The sequence below is a fragment of the Oxyura jamaicensis genome, chromosome 2, assembly GCF_011077185.1.
Source record: "Oxyura jamaicensis isolate SHBP4307 breed ruddy duck chromosome 2, BPBGC_Ojam_1.0, whole genome shotgun sequence".
Lineage (NCBI taxonomy): Eukaryota > Metazoa > Chordata > Aves > Anseriformes > Anatidae > Oxyura > Oxyura jamaicensis.
In genome coordinates, this window is record NC_048894.1 from 145,240,001 (window position 1) to 145,259,260 (window position 19,260).

General features: G+C 40.4%; 2 protein-coding genes across 5 annotated transcripts in view; both read right to left on the bottom strand.

Annotated features, from left to right (window-relative positions):
- The window catches only part of TAF2 (TATA-box binding protein associated factor 2), a 57,191-nt gene extending 52,198 nt beyond the window's left edge, over positions 1-4,993 (bottom strand). The window contains exons 1-3 of one of the 2 annotated variants that reach the window (XM_035316931.1): positions 4,419-4,993; positions 2,903-2,957; positions 1,921-2,081 (exon numbers count right to left, since the gene is read on the bottom strand). In XM_035316931.1, the coding sequence (XP_035172822.1) occupies positions 1,921-2,081; positions 2,903-2,957; positions 4,419-4,471 (269 nt within the window). In that variant the 5' untranslated portion in view covers positions 4,472-4,993. The remainder of the gene's footprint in view (positions 1-1,920; positions 2,082-2,902; positions 2,958-4,418) is intronic. The other variant, XM_035316932.1, reaches the window with a different exon arrangement.
- A 1,416-nt stretch (positions 4,994-6,409) lies between these two features.
- On the bottom strand, positions 6,410-18,458 carry DSCC1 (DNA replication and sister chromatid cohesion 1). 3 transcript variants are annotated; one of them, XM_035316934.1, is made up of 9 exons: positions 18,192-18,458; positions 16,692-16,860; positions 15,065-15,199; positions 13,390-13,480; positions 11,324-11,462; positions 10,589-10,641; positions 9,221-9,375; positions 8,521-8,669; positions 6,410-7,752 (listed from the first exon to the last, which is right to left on the bottom strand). In XM_035316934.1, exons 1-9 carry the CDS (start codon positions 18,362-18,364, stop codon positions 7,644-7,646), a joined length of 1,173 nt encoding a protein of 390 aa, XP_035172825.1. In that variant the 5' UTR covers positions 18,365-18,458; the 3' UTR covers positions 6,410-7,643. The 3 variants fall into 3 exon arrangements, with proteins under 3 accessions (XP_035172825.1, XP_035172824.1, XP_035172826.1); XM_035316933.1 differs by having other exon boundaries at positions 9,221-9,378; positions 18,192-18,456; XM_035316935.1 differs by lacking the exon at positions 18,192-18,458 and adding an exon at positions 17,126-17,247 and having other exon boundaries at positions 9,221-9,378.
- Positions 18,459-19,260: the final 802 nt, after the last annotated feature.

Here is a 19,260-nt window from a genome sequence, read left to right on the forward strand (position 1 = left end):
TAAAAACATGTGGAAAACTGCATGTTTTTAAACTTGCTCTTCAATACCAGATAGTGAGACAATTTGAAACTTCTTCCAAATTTTCAAGTTATAGTTCTGATAACATTTTAGGACTTAGACCCTAATCTACGACGTTAATGAATAATGAACGTTTGATTGAGGTTATTTTCAACTTTTGAGGTTTAACTTTTAACTTCAGAACAACTAGAATCTACTTTTTAACTTCAGAACAACTAGAATCTACCCTGCTTCACCCAATGAGGATTTTAAATTTCTGACTTAATAATACCACCACCAAACACAATCAAGTCAAAATTGACAGGAACTACTTAATAGACTCAAGCGGTTCAGCATCAGGATAAAGTTTCAGAACTCCGATATCTACTTCAGTGTCTTACATAAATGAACATTACATTAGCAAACTGAATTCCTGAAACTCTTGCATACATGATGAATAAAGGAACAGAGTGTCATAAACAACAAGAACAAGTCCAAAGATGGGTAACTTGGTATAAAACTTGGTTTGGTTTTTGGGTGGTCCTGTGTAGAGCCAGAAGTTGGACTTGATGATCCCTGTGGGTCCCTTCCAACTCAAGATATCTTAAAGTTCTACGAAAAAATAGCACTTGAACCACAGTAACTTAAGAACAGAAGTTATCCTAATAGTCTAGCTTTCAGACAACATTGAGAGAATTTAAAAATCAGGTTTAACCAAAAAATAAGATGGGATGAGAAACATCTCAAAGGCTCTAGTCATTAAGGCAATGAGAAGACAACCCTCTTATCTATCTAGCTACACAGTTTGAGAATGTCACTGTTCACACAAGTCTAAGCAGCAGAACCATAGGTTAGCTAGTTCAGATCTGTCTTCATCAAGCATGTGAGTTTACGAAAGTGATACCAGCTCTGAAGCTGCTTACTGAGCTTTCTCCATCTTCTTGGCTAACAGATCTCTCAGAGCAATTACTCTGGGGACACCAGGGTACACAAGAAATGTCTGAAGGATAGTAATGAGCATCTTAATTTAGTAGTCCAGTAGTTAATCTGATACAGTTGCATGATTTGCCTTATTCCTATTGTTTGTTTGAAAATACTAAACTAACACAATGAAAAACTACTTGGAGATGTTTAGTAACATCAGAAACAATGCTTACGAAAACTTGTTAGGAAATTGGAAAATATCGGGAAATAAGAACTTTGATCCCATATTCACTGGGAAGGACCATCCAAATCTGACATTACACATGATAATTTTTTCCCGCAAAAATTGTGATTTTTATCAGAACATAGTAACTTTTGTCTACAGAATATTATACTGCTGCAACCTAAGTCATTTAACCAACTGTGCTGAAGTTAGAAAAAAAAAGGACAATCTTATCACATGCAACTCTCGTATTAATGTTCTTATACCACTGTAAAACATTCTCTACGAGAGCACAAACAAATGTTATTGGCACAATCATGTCACCATTTTTTCTTTAAATAAATGAGCACATAAGATGTCTATAGATGAAGCTTAAATCTGAAGTCTATCAAAGATGAAAACATTTCAAAGATATTCTCTTGCTGTTGAAAAAAATCCAAACACATAAGGACAACTTCCTAAAGCACCAAGACCACTAGTGGCATCCTACCACTTCTTTCCCATAAAGTACTTAAAAAAAAAAAAAAAAAGTGATTCTTTGACAAAACCATACAAAGAAGTGTTAGAGAAAGAAATTCTAAAGAATAACCTTAGGGTCAAAATTATAGTCAAAAAGCTTTCCCAGAAATAAGTCACCATAACAGAAGTCCATTGTTTTGATAGAAACTTATGTTATTATTACAAAATCACCAGGTAAAACTAGCCAGAACAAAATAGGTCATGCTTCACAACAAGAGGCAACACTGCATCTGCAAGGTTTTAAATACATTACTTACTGCTTTGACTCATGGTGACAAACCTCCAGCGTTGGGTCATTATAGATGAAAGCTGCTTCTAAGTCATTGACTCTTACTCTGTAAATGCGGCACTGTTTACTGTTCAGTTTGATTCTATTCAGGTTTGCAACTGTGGGAAATATTGTCAGTTCCACATAACCCTATGAAAACACAAATCAAAACCTTCTATGAAGACTTTATCAGTTCACAATGTAAAGATATTAAAAAAAATCTAATATGACTTTCCTCTGAAAATACAAGTAAAAGCTAATGTTATACATAAAAACAAAATTGTTTTTCCCTTGTAGATGTTTTTACATTTTTTTCCATACCATTTAGCAGGTGAATTTCCCCAGTTGTGAAATAAATAAATAATGATGAAAAATAGAACTTCAAAATACTTACTTTACTGGAAATTATTCGCCTCTACTGACTAGATTTCAAGTTACTACCATTCTTTTTTCCATCACCATGTTTTAGGTTTTGGAATCTAAGCTTGAGACAATGATGCTTAAGACCTAAGCAGAATCTATATAGTCATACATCTAAATTCACAAAAAGCCTCAGCAACTTGAGGCCCAAAATCATGAACGTATCCTTCAAGCCTCCAATCAACTCACATATAAGCTACACAATTCTATAATCCCATCCCGTCCCTAACACCAACTAATGCTGTTAAAAGTTAATTCTTAATTGCAAGTTGTTTTGTATGCTATTTTCTTTCTTTTAGAAAGTTTTTCCTCACAGAGGTTCAAGTATTCACTATTACAAGGCATCTTATTTTAGGCATCTCTAGGAATGACAGACATACAAAAAGCACCAGTTGAGAAAGCATAAAATACAAAGAAGCCAAAGAACATGATCAGCTTATGCGTACAGTTGTTCTCTCTAAAAACATGAAGAAAATCCAGACTTTCCATTTCTACTTTCGTATTTTATTAAAAAACAAAACAAACAAACAAAAAAAAAAAACAATACTTACTACAACCGATTTTCTCTGAAAATTTATGTTGTTGATACAAACTACCTGGTGAGTCGTGCTGGAAGAAAAAAATAATTTAAAATAAGTAAGGCTTTCCATAATTACAAGTATTTTAAATCATATTTCAACCCATTTATAAAAACAGAGAGATCATATGGCATGTATGCACATATAGATACATTCTACATAGAGCACATGTTTGTAAAAGGAGAATTAACGATGGTCTAAGTCTCTTACATAAGTGGTCCAAAACAAATAATGGGTATGTGTACCACGCAAGGTCAGAAAAGTTGCAATAAACTCAAAGTGCAGTATAAGAATGAATATTACTAACAATGGAAGAAAGTAACAGCACAGCCTTTGAACATCACGTAACAGTATGTAAAAACACAGTATTAGTAATGGTTTGGAATCAAGCTCTAACACTTTAGTGATGCACAGCAGTGAAAACGGCATGCAGCCATAACATTCGCAATCAGAGGCGCGTGGAACATCTATCTGGGAAGTTGCTTCTCATACATAATTCATGTAAGTGGGTACTGTACATTGCAAAAAGATAAGCAAGCATTTTTGCTATTAGTATAAAAATATTTTTAAATAATGGTAATAGATTAATCAAGATAGCATTTTAAACAAGTCAAATGAATTTACTTTAAATTTAGAACTGCTGGTAAATAAAACTGATTTTACAAATGAAAGATAAAATAATTCCAACTTTTTTAAAACTTGAGAAGTTATTGCTAACTTTTTTCAGTACTAGGTGGTATCTTCACAGCACTTCAGAGTACTGACTCAAGATATAACCTTAGAATAACACAGCTTTTACACCACACCACACATTATCTGAAGGTACTCTGTGTATTAAAAAATGACTTAGCCTCCAGTGAGAAAGCTTAAAAAAAAATCCAAGAGAATGAAACAAGCCAGTATCCAATGATGATTTCAAATTGCCTACACACATTAAAATGTGTATAACATCAACAATTCTATTTAAAAATACATTTCTGTTGCAGATTTAATAACTGCATGATTTCTTTATAAAACAAAGGCAAAGATCCTCTGAAATCTGCAACCAATGTCTTTACAGCTAGGTTACAAACCAAATAACAACTGTGTAAGAATAATAATTTGCTTGGCACAAATGCTTTTATTTTTATTTTAAATGTACTTGTGTTCGTATACAGAAAAGGCCTGCAAGACTAAAAGGGCTTGACACAGCAGGAAGAATGAAATTTGACAGCGTGATCTGTAGTGCTGATGCTGTGTGGAAAGATCTCTAAGCTCTGAAGAGCACAATGTAAGTATGTTTGTACGGTGAACCTAGGGGCTTACAGACTCTTTGGCTACAAGATCCCACAGTCAGACATAACCCTACAACATGCATTTTCTGAGAGCAAGCAATGCTGTAAACCATAGCTGCAACCTTCTCAGATGGACAATTATTGATCAGCCTGAGGACTGCTTCAAAATGCATGTTGGTCTCAAGCATAACGATTTTTAAAAACTGGATACTTATAATTTATACGGTCTCGGGCTCTCGAATCCTTTGTCTCCTTTCTTCCTATTCATCCTGAAGAGCAGCACTAGGCACACACTGCTGTCAGACCGCCATCACCACCATCCCCGCTCGATGGGCCCTTCTTCTCGTCGCGTCCCGCCGCTCCTGAGCGCTCATCTCCGCGTCGGATCCGCGCCTCCGGAGTCGAGCATCTTCGGCTAGCCCCAGCAGCACGGTTAGCCCACGACCAGCATCCAACCTCCCCGCAGAGCCTCCCGCAGGCGGCACACACTCCCCTCACACAACGATACCGCTCCGGGGGCGCCGCTTGCTTGCTTCCCACAGGAGGGACGGAACTAAACCAGGAACCAGAGATTTTCCTGTGAAGAGGACGGAGCTGAGGGAGCCCCGCAGGCCAGGACGGAGCCGGGGGGCTGCAGGCGGTGCCCCCTCAGCAGCGCTGCCGCCGCGCCCCGCCGCCGCTCCCCGCCTCAGCAGCGGCCGCCATTTTGTCGGCAGCCTTTAACCCCCGCCGGTTGAAAGGTCACGGCCGGCTCCCTCCGCGAACGCAAAGGCAGCTCGTTTTCTGAAACGGCGCCGCCGTGCCTGTCGGAAACGGCCATAAGCGAAGGAAAAAAATAATAAAAATGAAGAAAACAAAACCCGAAAAAATAACCCCAGAGGGGTTACGGGGGGGTCGGGGCATAGCCTAGCACGCATGCGCGTTACCCCCCCCACATCCGCAGCAGCCCCGAGGCCGCGGTATGCGCATGCGCAGCAGCTCGCCCTGCCCCTCAAGATGGCGGCGCCCTCTCGCAGTTTTCCCGCCCTGCTCCCCGCCACAGGGCTCGTCCCGTTTCGGTTGTGACCAGAGTTGGAGAGCCCCGCTGGCCAGCAAGGGCCGGGCTTTTGTTGGCTCCGACCCGCAGCGTGGGGTGTGTTTCAACAGAAACAGCGCCTTTAGCTGTTGTCTGGCTCCTCTCGTAAATCCCCAGCCAGGTGATGCTAGCTGGGAGCTTTGTGAGGCAGCGCAGGGTCTGCTGTACGGTGCCAGCTGTCACTGCCAAATCTCGGGGCCTCCAGTCACAGCTCCAGCCTCACTAAGCCAGAAGCATCACCCATAAAACATGCTGGCTGCTTGCTGCAAACCTCTCCCTCTGTGCTTTCACTAGGGAAGTTCCAGTGCCTGACAGACATTTAAGTCTACTTGAAATGCACAAAGTACACCTGAACTTAATTGACTTGAGGGCTAGACTCAATGGCATACCCAATAAAGACTAGCAGGAAGATAATAAAACACTGCAGTCCTCACATTTGAATCAAAACAAACAAAAAAAAAAAAAACAGCTCTATTGAAAACATGTCACAGACAAAAAGTTCCTGGCACCGTTGTCTTCCCTCACTCTCCAATTGTACTGTGGAGGGTTTTTACATAGAATTAAGAGGACACACTATGAAGTTTCTTCATAACCTGCATTTGTTCTATTATAAGCAAGTTTTATCTATTTTATGTTGAAGTAAGCTCCTACATCAAAGAAGCTATTTGGGTTATTCTTTTCAGCTCTTTCTTTAGCAGCAGTTCTTGAAATTCAGAAAGCATCATCTCATTTTGAATCTCACATCGAAAACCAATTTATATAAAACTGAATCATTACCCTAAGTATTATGATACAGCACTACTCGTGTAATACCTATAGTCTTATTAATTTCACAAACAAGACCAATTGTAAATATATACTGTTGTATCACAGATTATGAACCTACTAATTGTCTTCGTGTTTCAACTAAACAACTGAAATGATGCAACTGAAGTTATTTCAAAAGCTTTCGAGTTCATATTGCTGTTCATCTCTGAGAAGGAACGCTTTGGTACTGTTACCAGAAAGTACCACAGCTTTTGAAACCAAACAGTGAACAAGGCAATTCTTCCACGAAGCAAGCCCAGCTGAGTCTCTGCAGCTGGGTCAAACAGCACACTTGTACGCTTCAGAAGTGTGAAACACAGGGAATCAGTCAAGTAGTTTTTTTATTCAGCTGTTTTATCTGTAACAAAATCGCAATGATACAAAATCCATTTTAGTAGTTACACTTTTTAGCTTCTTGCACCCCTCCATTTAGTAAGCTACATATTCCAAGATTTTTCATACCTTACATCTGAGTATGATGCAGCAAAATTTTTGTGTAAAAAACCAAACACCACAATAGTTGAGTTAAAAATACCTGAAAAAATATTTAATACTAAACCGGTTCACTGACTAATGCAAACCTTTTTTTTTTTAAATAGTCAAGAAACTTCAATTTCAGGCAGTCTATTTTATGGCAAATATCATAGCAAATTTGTGTTTCATTGCTCCAAACAAACTGTTATTCAAAACATATTTTTTTCAAGGCACAATTGTTATGTGCTATTACTTTCCCTACCAAAATTTTAAAAAGTCCCAAAGTTTTGCAAGTTCTTTTCAAAGCCAAGGTAGTAATCTGTAAAAGATTAATTTTACGTCAGCTACATTCTAACAGCAGTTTATAGGAACTTCAAAAAACAATTCTCTTACATCTTCAAAAAACAATTCTCTTACATCTTGAGACTTGATTTTACAAACCTGATTGTTATGCAGTATTTTCTTTGTAATGTTTAAAAGGCAATTTTGCCAAGTGTTAAAATGTCAAGGGTTTGTGCCAATCTTATTTACAAAGGTATGACTACAAAAGAACCAGTTTCCAAAAGAATGACCAGTGTAGCCTCAGTCAGGAATAATTCATTCACGAGCTTGTCAAGGCACGTAGCACTCAAAATGTCAACAAAGCAACAAAATCTGCATGTTTAAGAATGCTCAATAATGGACCAAAAAAAAATAACCATTCTGTTTGGCTCTTGACATCTATGTGATACAGTTAATTCAATTATTATCAATAAAGTTTTAATTTTTAATGATAGTCTTTGGTTTATGGATAGACAACTGAAGTATACTCAAAAAGGAGCTCCTGGCATAACTATAATGCAAAGGAAAAAGAAGGTGGGCAGACTAAAGTGGGAACAGGCTGCAGACCCTATGCTTTAGAAGAGACAAGTTCCCTTACATTCTATGTAGCTGTGCAGAAAACAGAACTTGTTCAAGAAACTCAATTGCTTCAACTCAAGAATGCCACATAACAATTGTTGACAACTCCTTCCCCCAGAAGGCAGGATGAAACAGCATTCACCGTTACTCCATTCAGAAGCCTCAGTTTTTAAAACAATATTTGTTATGAGATGGGTCTTCTGGAATTATAAACTTTAACACCATTCTGCATTGAGGAGCGAGCGTATTTTGTCAGAAGTGCACCAACTGTCTGCTTCTCTGAACATAAGTCTCTACAAAGGAAATCAAGCAGGTGATATTGATATTAGAGGTGTTCTCACAATGATTCAGTGAAATGCTTGTAAATACAGAAGGAACAAGCTGGACTAGGGTATTAGGAGAAAAAAAGCACAGAGTAACTGTCACAGTGCTAACCCAAAGTTTAGAACTCTGAAATTTAATCAACAGGAAAAACCACAATTTACTTAAGAAACAAGGATTTGGGGTCTGTTCTTTTGTTTATTACTACTGTCCTCTAAAGAGCTTGCAATCTAGCAAAACAGTTCCTGAACCAGTTATTAAAAGTTACAGCAAATTTAGAGATCCTCCTAAAGAATTAATGCAGTTAATTACCATCTATGTCTGCTCACATGTATCCTGGCTGGGCCTTCCAGACAGCATTGTAGCGTTAGACAAATGATGCAGTACAGGAAGCACTACTACTCTGTATTTCTTCAGCTGTAAATATGAAGACTAACTATAAAGTTCAGGATATTTATCCTTTAAGTTAAGTCTGCCTCAATCAAGTCAGTCAGAATTATCTCCTGTTTAAATTCAGTAAGATCAAAAAGTTAAAATCCAACAAATATAGCTACAGTTCCCAGGAGAGGGGATTTTATTCATACAAAACTTGTAGTCATTTAAAACAAAGTACTTAAGGGGGTTATAGCTGATAAGAAGTCAGCCATGCAAAAAGGGAAGAATATCAACACTACTTATATCATGATAATTCTGCCTGACTTCTTTTTTTTTAATGCAATCATGATTTAATGTGTCCTTACTGTATATAAGGTGTTATATCCTCTTCTGTCCACTTTTCCCGTACGCTGAATAAGCTGTTGAATCTTTCCTGATTATCTTCAGGTAAGTCTTCTACTTTTAGCAGGAAGATGGTCTCTGGTCTTGAGTTTTTATCCAGAAGAGCCAAGCCCTGTAGATCAGCATCAGAGAGGAAGTGTTAAATAAACCAAAACAATTTAATTTGTTCTAGCAACAATCCATGACGAGTTGCCCTCTGCATCTCCAAAGTCTAGTAGAACTGCACTGATAGCAGCAAAGTGAAAAAATACCATAATGGTGCTGTTTCATTGGCAATATTTCTCATTTCCCTTATGACAAGAAGGGAAGGGAAATCCGTCACGATCTGACACCACTCCATCTCTTTTCAGCAAAAGGGTTTTCTTAGTGCTTGCCACTGTGGAGGCTGTCATTACAGTCCAGTCTACGAGAGCTTCTGCTTTAGTTACATTTACCAGTATTAACTGCACTGCTGCAACTTCTCTTCAAATAGAGAAACACGTTAGACTTACAGAAGCCTGAATCATCGTGATTCTGCACTACTGACACTTGTAGAGGATGTCAGAAATAGTACTGAAGAGCTGGCAGAAATAATATAACCAATCCCCATCAATTGATAACATCTAGATATGACAGTCAGCTGTGCCTACTCATGGAAGACTCCACCCTTCTTTATGTTTTTACCTTAAGCTGATCGAGCCTTGTTGTCATCCCCTCAGGGACACTTTGTTGCCAAACTTGTTGAAACTCGGCCAGATTGAATTTAACTGCATTTTGCAGAAGCATTTGTGCTATGGCTCTGCATATTTTATCTTCACGCATTTCAAAATAAACCTCCCCTGCTGAGAAACAAAAGACACAGTATGGTGGGTTCTTGATTTTTGGTAACAGAGAACAGCCTCAAATATCCATTCTGTTCTACAGTCTTCTACAAACCAGCTATTCTGTTTTTATTTTTCTGGGGGAGTAACCTGACTTCATATTACTTCAGAAAAATGTTTCTTGTCTTCCCATTCTGAAGAACAAATTATGCAGATTGTTACGTGTGTGTGCACTGTCTGGCTGCTGCATTCATTTGTATCACTGCATTTATGACCTCCCCTCACCATCACCACCTTTTCCTCTCTCCATAGGGACACTTTCTCCTACAGCTTTCATTCCTACTGGCTTGTATTAGTGTTTGCTGCCGGTGGTTGAACAATTAAACAAAACTTATTTCCTTAATCATCTTTATATTATGGTATGACCATGGGAATAAAGAGGCTCTATTTTCATTTTCTTGGCTGAAATTCTCTGAATGTCAGTCACAAACGCTACCTTCCACCTTTTCAGTCATCTACACTCACTAATTCAAAACTACTCTTTGTGCAATGTGCCTTAATATACTAAAAAGACAATCTGTATCACTACAACTGCTCCTCTGTGTACTTCAGTCAAAGGTGAGATGAGAACGGTTACAGGGAAGAATTTAGGTGAAGGCACTGAACTATTCTGCAGGTGTGTGAGACGAGCAGTGGAGATGCAGGCAATACAATAATGGATCTTGCTGTGCAGTTCACGAGACTAAGTGTAAGTGTCTACTTCAGGTAAGCCAAATTCACATTCTGTTCACAACAGCACAACTAATTGCTTAAAACACATGACATCCAAGGCCTCCTCGTGGAATATAAATTGGTTTATAAAGTGGAATATAAATTCTCAATGGAATATTTAGAGGGAATAAGAGAAATTCCATCTAAATTCTACAAGCAATCTGTTTTCAGTCACAAAAGTATTGCTGGTAGACATCTAATATATCTCTTTAGGTACCTCTGTTAGCTCCCAAGTTTTCTCTAGTGTCTCATACAGTTCAACAGTCAATTTTCCTATGACAATTCTCTTAAGTTTACTGGGTTTTTTTGTTTGTTTGTGTGTTTTGGTTCACTGTTTTCTTCCTCCTTTTACTGGCATTGTAGCAAATTAATATTTGGGCCATCCTCGCAAAATCTTCAGTTACTAAAGAGTAACTATTTTATTTTGAAAATTTAAACATACATGAGTTCCGAACCTTACCATCATCAGTGTATTTCCTTCCATAGCTTAAAAGAATATGTTCTATCATCTCTCTGGAGAAAAAAAAAAAAAGAAAGCTTTAAAACTTGCTTTTGCCACTGTACGTTACCGTTTCCTATCTATATCTAAACCAATACAGTTTCAAAAATATCTGTGAACACACTTGGAAACGTTCTTCTGTTCTTCTGAGTTTGCCTAACCAGTTTCATTAGGACATAATATAAACAGTTACCAAGAAGCTGTAAACAAGTACAGTAAAAAACAAGGAGAATGGAGGATGGGACATTATAGCCTGTAAGAACACTCCCTACTGCAAACTTGAGATTTTGTTTAAATGGTAACCCTGAACTATTTCATGACTTTTGATGTCAGCCTAAAAGTCAGCTCTTAGAACTGAATTCAGTAATTACACCAGAAATACAGCACCATCTGAGATATCACAAAAACATATTTTAAAGAAATAAGGAGACAGATCATGGTTGCAGCTTACTTCAATCAGCAAACTAGCTAGACACTGGGTTTCAAACTAATCTATGCCTTCCAAAACGCTAACAGTAACGTTTTCCTGGGTAGATACAGCAGAGAAATATTAATGCCTTTATGTATTTTAGAGCCAAAAAAAGTTTATCATTAACACCTGGAAACTAGAGTTATAAAAATGTAATTCTAATAAATAATAGTGATTTAACTGATAATGGTTACAGACAATTTTAAGGACTAAAAGCAATTGCTTACGTGGGCTCTAGAGGTCCAAGCTCCTCAAGACATGTACGTAAAGGAACCTTACTTAAAGACCAGGACTCTGAGTCTATCAGCTGAGTCACATGATTCAAGAGTTTCATCTCATAGTCAAATTCTAAAATTCTCCAGTATCCTGACAAATAGAAAAAGAAAACAGTGTTAAATTGAAAGGTTAACACCTTAACTCTATTTCCTTGATGATATGTTACAGGAGTCAGGACGTTTAGGTCACACCTTTACAAATTACAGAGCATTCTGACCTTTTCAGGATCAAATGCAACCTGCTCTAGGGAACCTGCTTTGGCAGGGGTGTCGGACCCAATGATCTCTTGAGGTCCCTTCCAACCCCTACAATTCTGTGATTCTGTGAAATGTAAGAGAAAGCACAAAATAGTAAGATCAAACGTAAAGGAGCAATAAAATGAATTCAGTTTTTCATAGCTGTTTATGTAGATTACCTGTCACAGATATCATGACACCAGTTCCATCCTGAGATGAATCTGACCTGGAAAAACTGATTATTCAAGCACAGAATTGCATGAACAGAACTGACTGCACTCGTTCTGCAAAGTGTCGGCTCAGGATCAGCCAAGAGCACAGAAAACCATGTAAGACAAAGCACAGACTTGGTACAACAGCGCCGTGCTGTTGTAAAATGACGAAGTTATCTGTGAGATTGTCCTCAACTACCTAACGGGACACTAGAGAGAAGATGGAGCAGAAGGCTTCCCAGCAGTGCTCAGGGGTGGGACAAAAAGCAACAAGCACAAGTTTTGACAGTGGAGCCAGGTACTAGAATTTCTTTCACCTTGCAGAAAGTCAAAGCCCAGAACAGCCTGGACAGAGAGATTGTGCCACCTCTGTCCTTGGAAATGCTCAAAACCAAACAGGTGAAGTCCTGAGCAACCTGCTCCAAGTTGTCGCTGTTCTAAAAATGAGGTTTGGACCTGAAAACTCTGGAGCTCAGTTCTACCCCATACAATGACCCTATGACTCTAGGATTGCTGTCACCTGGCACAGAGGTGAAGGTTTGGACTTGGCCAAGTATGAGTATGACCTGTCCCAAAGTAAGTCACTTGCTCCTCCACCCTTGCCTTGCACAGCACGGAGACTCCTGAAATAAGCCCTGTTTGGGAAGAAGAAAGGACTATCAAGGGGCTGGCTATACCTACGGATCAACTATTTTCGCCTCTAGAAATGTGGAAAGCTGTACACATTCATCCATGACGGGGGCAAGCACCCAAAAGATATTCATGCTACGGGTGGGAAACTGATGTCAGTGCCTGTAAAAGGAACTACACTGGTATCCTGGTTTCAGCTGGGATAGAGTTTATTTTCTTCCTGGTAGCCAGTATGGAGCCGTGTTTTGGATACAGGATGAGAATAATGCTGATAACACACCAATGTTTTAGTTGTTGCAGAGCAACACTCACACAGAGCCAAGGACTTCCCAGCTCCTCGTGCTGCCCTGCCAGCAAGGGGCTGGGGGTGAGCCAGGAGCTGGAGGGGACACAGCCAGGACAGCTGGCCCCAGATGACCAAAGGGACATCCCACACCACCTGATGTCATGCTCAGCAGTAAAACTGAGGGCAGTGGGTCAGGGGGGCTGCCACTGCTTTCGGACTGGCTGGGCATTGGTCAGTGGGTGGTGAGCAGTTGCACTGTGTAACTTGCTTTGTGTAGTCTGCACCCCTTTTGTTTCTGTTCAACTGTCCTTATCTCAAGCCACAAGTTTCACTTTTCTACTCCCCCCAGCAATTTCCCCTATTCCACTGCTGGGCCAAGTTATCAAACAGCTGTGTGGTGCTCAGCTGCCTCCTGGATTAAACACCTAGGAAGAGCCAGACTGGTTGATGCCTGCCCGCTTTTACCTTTTTAATCACCTTCACAGCAGTAGAGGATATGAAAAATATGGAAGCAGATTTTAGGACCTTGAAGTAACTTGCAGAAAGACAAGGTTGTGGGATGAAAAGATCTATCTTATTAGAGAAAAAAAATATTTTTGGGGAAAAAGCGGTTTTTTCCTCATAAGTAAAGAATATTCTTTAGAGACAAATACCTTTAATTTTACAGGCATCTAAAACCTGCAACTGGTGCATTATTTCTTCTTCACTTGCTTGAACCATACTTAACAAATCTTCTGTTGTATACTGCAACAAGGAAAAAAAAGATAGAACAGGTTATCCTTATTCCATCTTTGCTTCATCAACAATGCTAAATGCATTATACGAAATAATAAAAGACTTGGAAGATTGATTTTTTTTTTTTACCTAAACTTAATTTTCTACGGCTTACCACTCTCTGACACTTCTGTCACTTCCAACAGTTTCTCAAAGGGTTACTCAATATAAAAAACAGCCTAACTATGGGGAAGCCTTTGTGCCATGCGTAAGTATTCCGAGGATGTCAAACTAGCTTAAGTAGGCACCAGAAGTAAAGCAATACAGCAAGAATGAAAATGGAACATGTTCCATCTTTATTACATCACATTTTAACCTGTGATATTCAAACAAGTTTACAAAGACTCAAAATCTCTCATCACCTTCGGAGGTCAGAACTCAGTACCTCCACTGAGGAGAAGTCTCCAGCGTGACATCAAGAGTTGTGTGTTGTGTTCTAATGTCTGCCAGCCTATTAGCAGATGTAGCACAGAAGCAGCCACAGCACACGCAGCTTCTTGGAAAACAGTTACTTGGTGAAATGGGAAGGCACTCTGGATACTAGTAAAGATTTACGAGATGTGGGAGGAACAGAAGGTATCGTGAGGAGTAAAGTAAAGGGAAAGAACACTAGACATAAGCCCATAGGAAACAGGGTTTAATCAATTCCTTTATTTACCTGACAGTCTTATTTAAAAAAAAATAAAAATATTAGAATTTTATTAATTATAGCCTAAGAACATTTCCTATCAGGAAAACAAAATTTGGAATTTGTACTAGCTACAGGAACACAAATAGGACAAGCCACCACTAAGGTTGGAACACACCCTGTATGTTAGGAAAGCATTTAATTCAGAAGGGCCTCCTCTTCCTGCTGTGCCATTCCAATCGGACAGCATGCTGAAGCATCATTAAGCTACGCAGAGCTGAACTTACATCAGTACTGCAGCAAGGGACTGCCCTGTTATGCAGTGCTTTAAGAAATACTGACAGCACTTCAGAGCAAATATATCCCCAGATCAGCACGGGTGTTTGAGCGGTCAAATCTGACATTCAGTTAAGACCCTGCACAGGAGTTCTTTGGTTTTGGTCCACTTAGGCCAAGCTAGCACTCTACCAGCTGTCATCTCAGCCTTTTTAAGAAATCACTGCGCTCAGCTAGGATGCTTTTATCACCCTTACAAACATAAAAGGGAATAGGCTGACATTACTCGTGGCCATTTGGTCAGACATGGCACGTCATACTTGACAGCCCCAGAGAAAGAAAAGCTGTATTATACCTTAACCATCCTATAATTCTCCCCAAGTTTTGAGAAGGTTCAGAAGACTGTATTCAAGAAAGTCTCCACATAAAAAGGGAAATGGCCAGTCTCTTCCAGTGTCCTTCCTTTTCCTCTTCTTACTGAAAAGCTTATAGCTTACCTGCGAGTCAGCGGAAGTGCTAATAATTACCAACTTGTAGTAGGCTTAAAAATTAACTCAAAGCAGCGCTGTGAAACATTAAAGCTGCTTTTCTGGTTAAGAATGTTTCTTGACTTTTATTTGCCCATTACCAACTTCAAGAAAGTGACTTACATGTGACACTGTTGAAGTCTGATCTTTCCCACTATCTGGTCCTTCATATGGATCTTCCAGGAGAAGCTTCCTCAGTTTCTTCAGTTTAGGCCGACATCTCCGCAACTCCCAGTAGTTATTGGAGAAGCCAGCAATCTATGGGAAAACACAGGGACATTTTAATGAACCACTTGGATTCACAGGAGCTTACCAAAATATTATCAGCAAAAAGTCTTAATCTAGTCACTGAGAAAAAAAAGCTATTAACAGGTGAATGAAACATCACTGTAATATTTTCCATTAGAACATTACCACCAGAAGCAAAGAATAGAAGTCCACGGTTGTATGATAAAAAATATTTGTAGTGCACATGACAAATGGACCAGCTCATCTCCGAATATAAATGGCAGGCTGTCATGAAGGGATATATTCCTTGTCAGTATTTCCCTTAATGCTAAATTATATTACTGCCATAAAACCCCTCCTATTTCCATCTGCCCTTATTCTTCCCATTTTGGGATCTACTTCATTTTCTTTTAAGTCACCTTAATGACTCATCCTATCATTAAGTTCAAGTAAAACAGACATTAATGAGACAGTAGGCTACACTTTCATTCAACTAACAGAACATCTCGATTTCTTAGTCTGATTCAACACACAGATGAAAAGTCCCCAACAACAAGCTCAGGTGTGATTGATTCAACTACTCTATCTAATAAATCCTTACCTTCAGAGTAATCTGAATGCTTTATTTATTTATTTGGTAAAGAGCTCACCATTAAAAATACAACAACAAAAAGACCCCTGAACTTTGAAATAATGCTGACTTCACAAAAGAAATGGTGATGTTTTGATTACTATGTTCATCCAAGGACAAGCAGGATTACTCTTCAATGATGTCATTATGTCCATTGCAGCAAATTATCAACTAGTAACAATGTTTTCCTAACTATTTTGGGGTAGAATTTTATTAACTACACTTCAGGGGAGCAAAAACCAATGAATTCCTTAAACTCAGAACTCTAAAAACAATCCGCTCCAACAAATCTTTCCAGATGTTAGTTGAAAAATAGTAACCTTTGAATATATTTTTGTATTTAAAAAATAATATTCAAGCGTGACAAGGTATAATCTGCCCTTTGGGGAAAGCATTCATAAGAATCAGTTTACAAACAGCTTACTTTTAGAAAAGCTGCTAACACTAATAAATTAGATATTCTCTGAAAACTTTTAATACCTACCACAAGTAATTACTATACACTCAAAATAAACCATACTTTGACCTTCTTAGAAACAATAATTATCATACATTATGGATAAAGTTTGGTTGCCTAAACGAGGGCCCTTTGAGCCATTTTGGACCCCCTACGGTACAGCGTGCCCCCTGCGTATAAAGCATGTTTATGAAGACATCCTCCTGAGACCAGTGGACATACAAAGAACCTACAGGAGATCCATGTCCTTCCAGAATGGCAGCTCGTAGCTAGACCAAGACCACAAAGCATCTAAAGTGGCATTGGAAGTCTATGTTTAGGCAACTGAATCCCACCCCGGGTTTCACATAAGCCTCCTGTAAAAAATACAAAAAATAGGGAGAATACGGGATTAGAGAATTAAAGCAAACAAACAAAAACCCAGAAAGGCATACCTGTGAATGAATAACACTGCCAGGTGCTTCATCTGCACTCAGCTCTTCTGGAGTTTTGCAACCAGGAATAAACAGCAGCATATTTGAGGTATCTGCTATTTTCATGTCGTAAGTTTTATCTTTGCTGCACAACACTGCTTGTTCATCCTTTTCACCACGGATTACCAGGCTGAAAAAAAAAAGCACAAAAATAAAGACATATTTTTACCTCTATTTCTCGATGAACACCTATTAAACACACCTGATTTTTTTTAATTATATTTAAACATCGGTAAAGACATTATAAACTGCAGTTCTACTTGGTAGCAGCAGTCACAGTACACCAAAATGTAAAGCTGTAATTCTCAATTTATCTAAAATATCTTAACACTATTCACACAAAACCCCCAAATCACCAAGTTAGTAACGCTTAATGCCTGAACCAGCTCACTAACCTCAGAAAACAGATTATAGCTAGAGCTGCTCCTTATTGAGGACAGAAATTAGCCCACTGTGAAACAAGAAGCAAGCAGAAATTGGCTGTTGGACAGTGTCCTTCAGGTAACTCCCTCAAACTTACGTATTTTCTCGCAACTGATTCCAAGCAGAAAACACACACACACAAAGAAAAAAAAAGCAAAACAACAACAACAAACAGACTTCTATAAAATTTCCAAATAAAGAATCTAAGGCAAATCCCCTTCTTCAGCTCACATACTTGACTACATGGAGATTCTTAGTGAGGGCATGATAACACAAAGCAGGACAACAGCTCCCCCAGGCTACACTGAATTAAGTGCTCAGTTTCAATTTAATCAAACTGCTAGTTTTGATTCCCAAAGCTTGCATGTGTGAGCAGAGCCCGGCTGTGCCCGAGTGGTCCCCCAGCCACTGGCACCCCAGCCATCGCCCACCCAGCACCAACAGCCTCACTGATGGGCACCTCTAAGGCCGATTTTCTTTAGGGGGAGCTCTAACGTTGTATCATTGAAAACACGTTTATTACATGGCTAGCGTTGCAGTTGATAAATGGAGTCATTTTAAAACCGTCTCAAGAACTCATTCTCTGTTTTTGGTGCAGAGGTAGAGGATGTCACAGAACCACCCCGGCATGTGCCAACGCTTCACTCGCTGGCCTGTCCGTGGGGTTTGTAGGTGCTCAGCCCAGCCTCAAGCCCCAGCAGGAAGCTCTCGGAAGGGAGTAGGACTCTTTTTAGGATTTCCCAATTTGTAGGCGTCTGTCTCAGGATGCCCGGCAGGAATCCCTTCACTGTTCCAGCCAGAAGTCTCAGCAGCGTTTCTTCCCTAAACCTACTTTTTCCGCGTGGAAGGAAAGAAAACAAAAGGAGCAAACACTCCCCAACGAAAGACTCAGAAGATTTCGGAAACACTTGTTACTTTTGTTATTAAAGCAGCAACCCTGACCGAACAGCAAGCAGCCCGGGGACAGGACGCAGCTTACTTTCCCTCCCTGCCTCCCACCCACCCCATCCCCGCTCGTTCCAGCGGGGGCAGCGGTACCTGGCCCCGGCTTCCAGCTGAGCGCAGAGGCCGGGCTCCAGCTGCAGCAGGCAGCACTCCCCGGCGCCGGCCGCCCCCGGCCCGAAGCTGAGGCACTGCGCGGCCGGCAGCAGCTCGGCGGGGCTCAGCTTGGCGGTGCGCAGCGTGGCCTCCACCTCCGCCCGGCTCCGCATGGCGCCCGCCGCGCCCGCCCGCGCTCGTTCGCAGCGGCGAGAGGCGGGAAGCAGCCGGCGCTGTACGCCCGCTGGGTTGGTATTGTGGTTGGGGTTGAGCCGCGTCCGGAGCGATCGGTGGGGCGGGCGGGTCTGAAGGGAGGTCACCTCAGTGGGATAAAGCCGCCTGTATCTGACTGCTTGCAGTAAAATCTCTCTCTCTAGGCGTATAAAATGTTATAAAAATGCATTAAATGTCCTATTTTACCACAGCATCAGAGGAAAGGCTCGATTCTGTGGGGGAGCAGCTGCCCCCATGGCTCGCTGTCACCCACTCGTGCTCCTTCCCTCATGCTGTGGGGCTGGGTAGCCTGCTGAGGGCAAGCACCCAGTTCTCCTGTCGCCAAGTTGTCCCTCAGGGAAGACCATGACAAGCCAAGTACAACTCATGTAACCCTTGTGATTTCAGCTCCAGCTGGGTTTCATGCTGTGGCACAAAGGAAAACCTTAAAGTGTAAGAAAAATAAAGGTCTGGAGACGGCTGTTCACCAACACTGGGAACCGGTCCTCTCTGTGGAGCAGCAGAGGCTGACACGTCTCCACCTTGCCCAGGACCACCTGGTCCTTCTGGGCACAGCGAGGTGTTACTGCAGGGCATGTTAATGCTGGGCCTGGCAGTGTGCCTCTCCCCTCTGGCACTGTGGCTAACTGACTACTTTACAGAATGACAGAATGGCCGAGGTTGGCAGGGACCTCTGAAGATCATCTGGTCCAACCCCCTGTTGAGCAGGATCACCTAAAGCATGTTGTACAGGATGGCATCCAGGCAGGGCTGGGATATCTCCTGAGAAGGAGACTTCACAACTTCACTGGGAAATCTGTTCCAGTGCTTTGTCACCCTCACAGTGAAGAAGTGC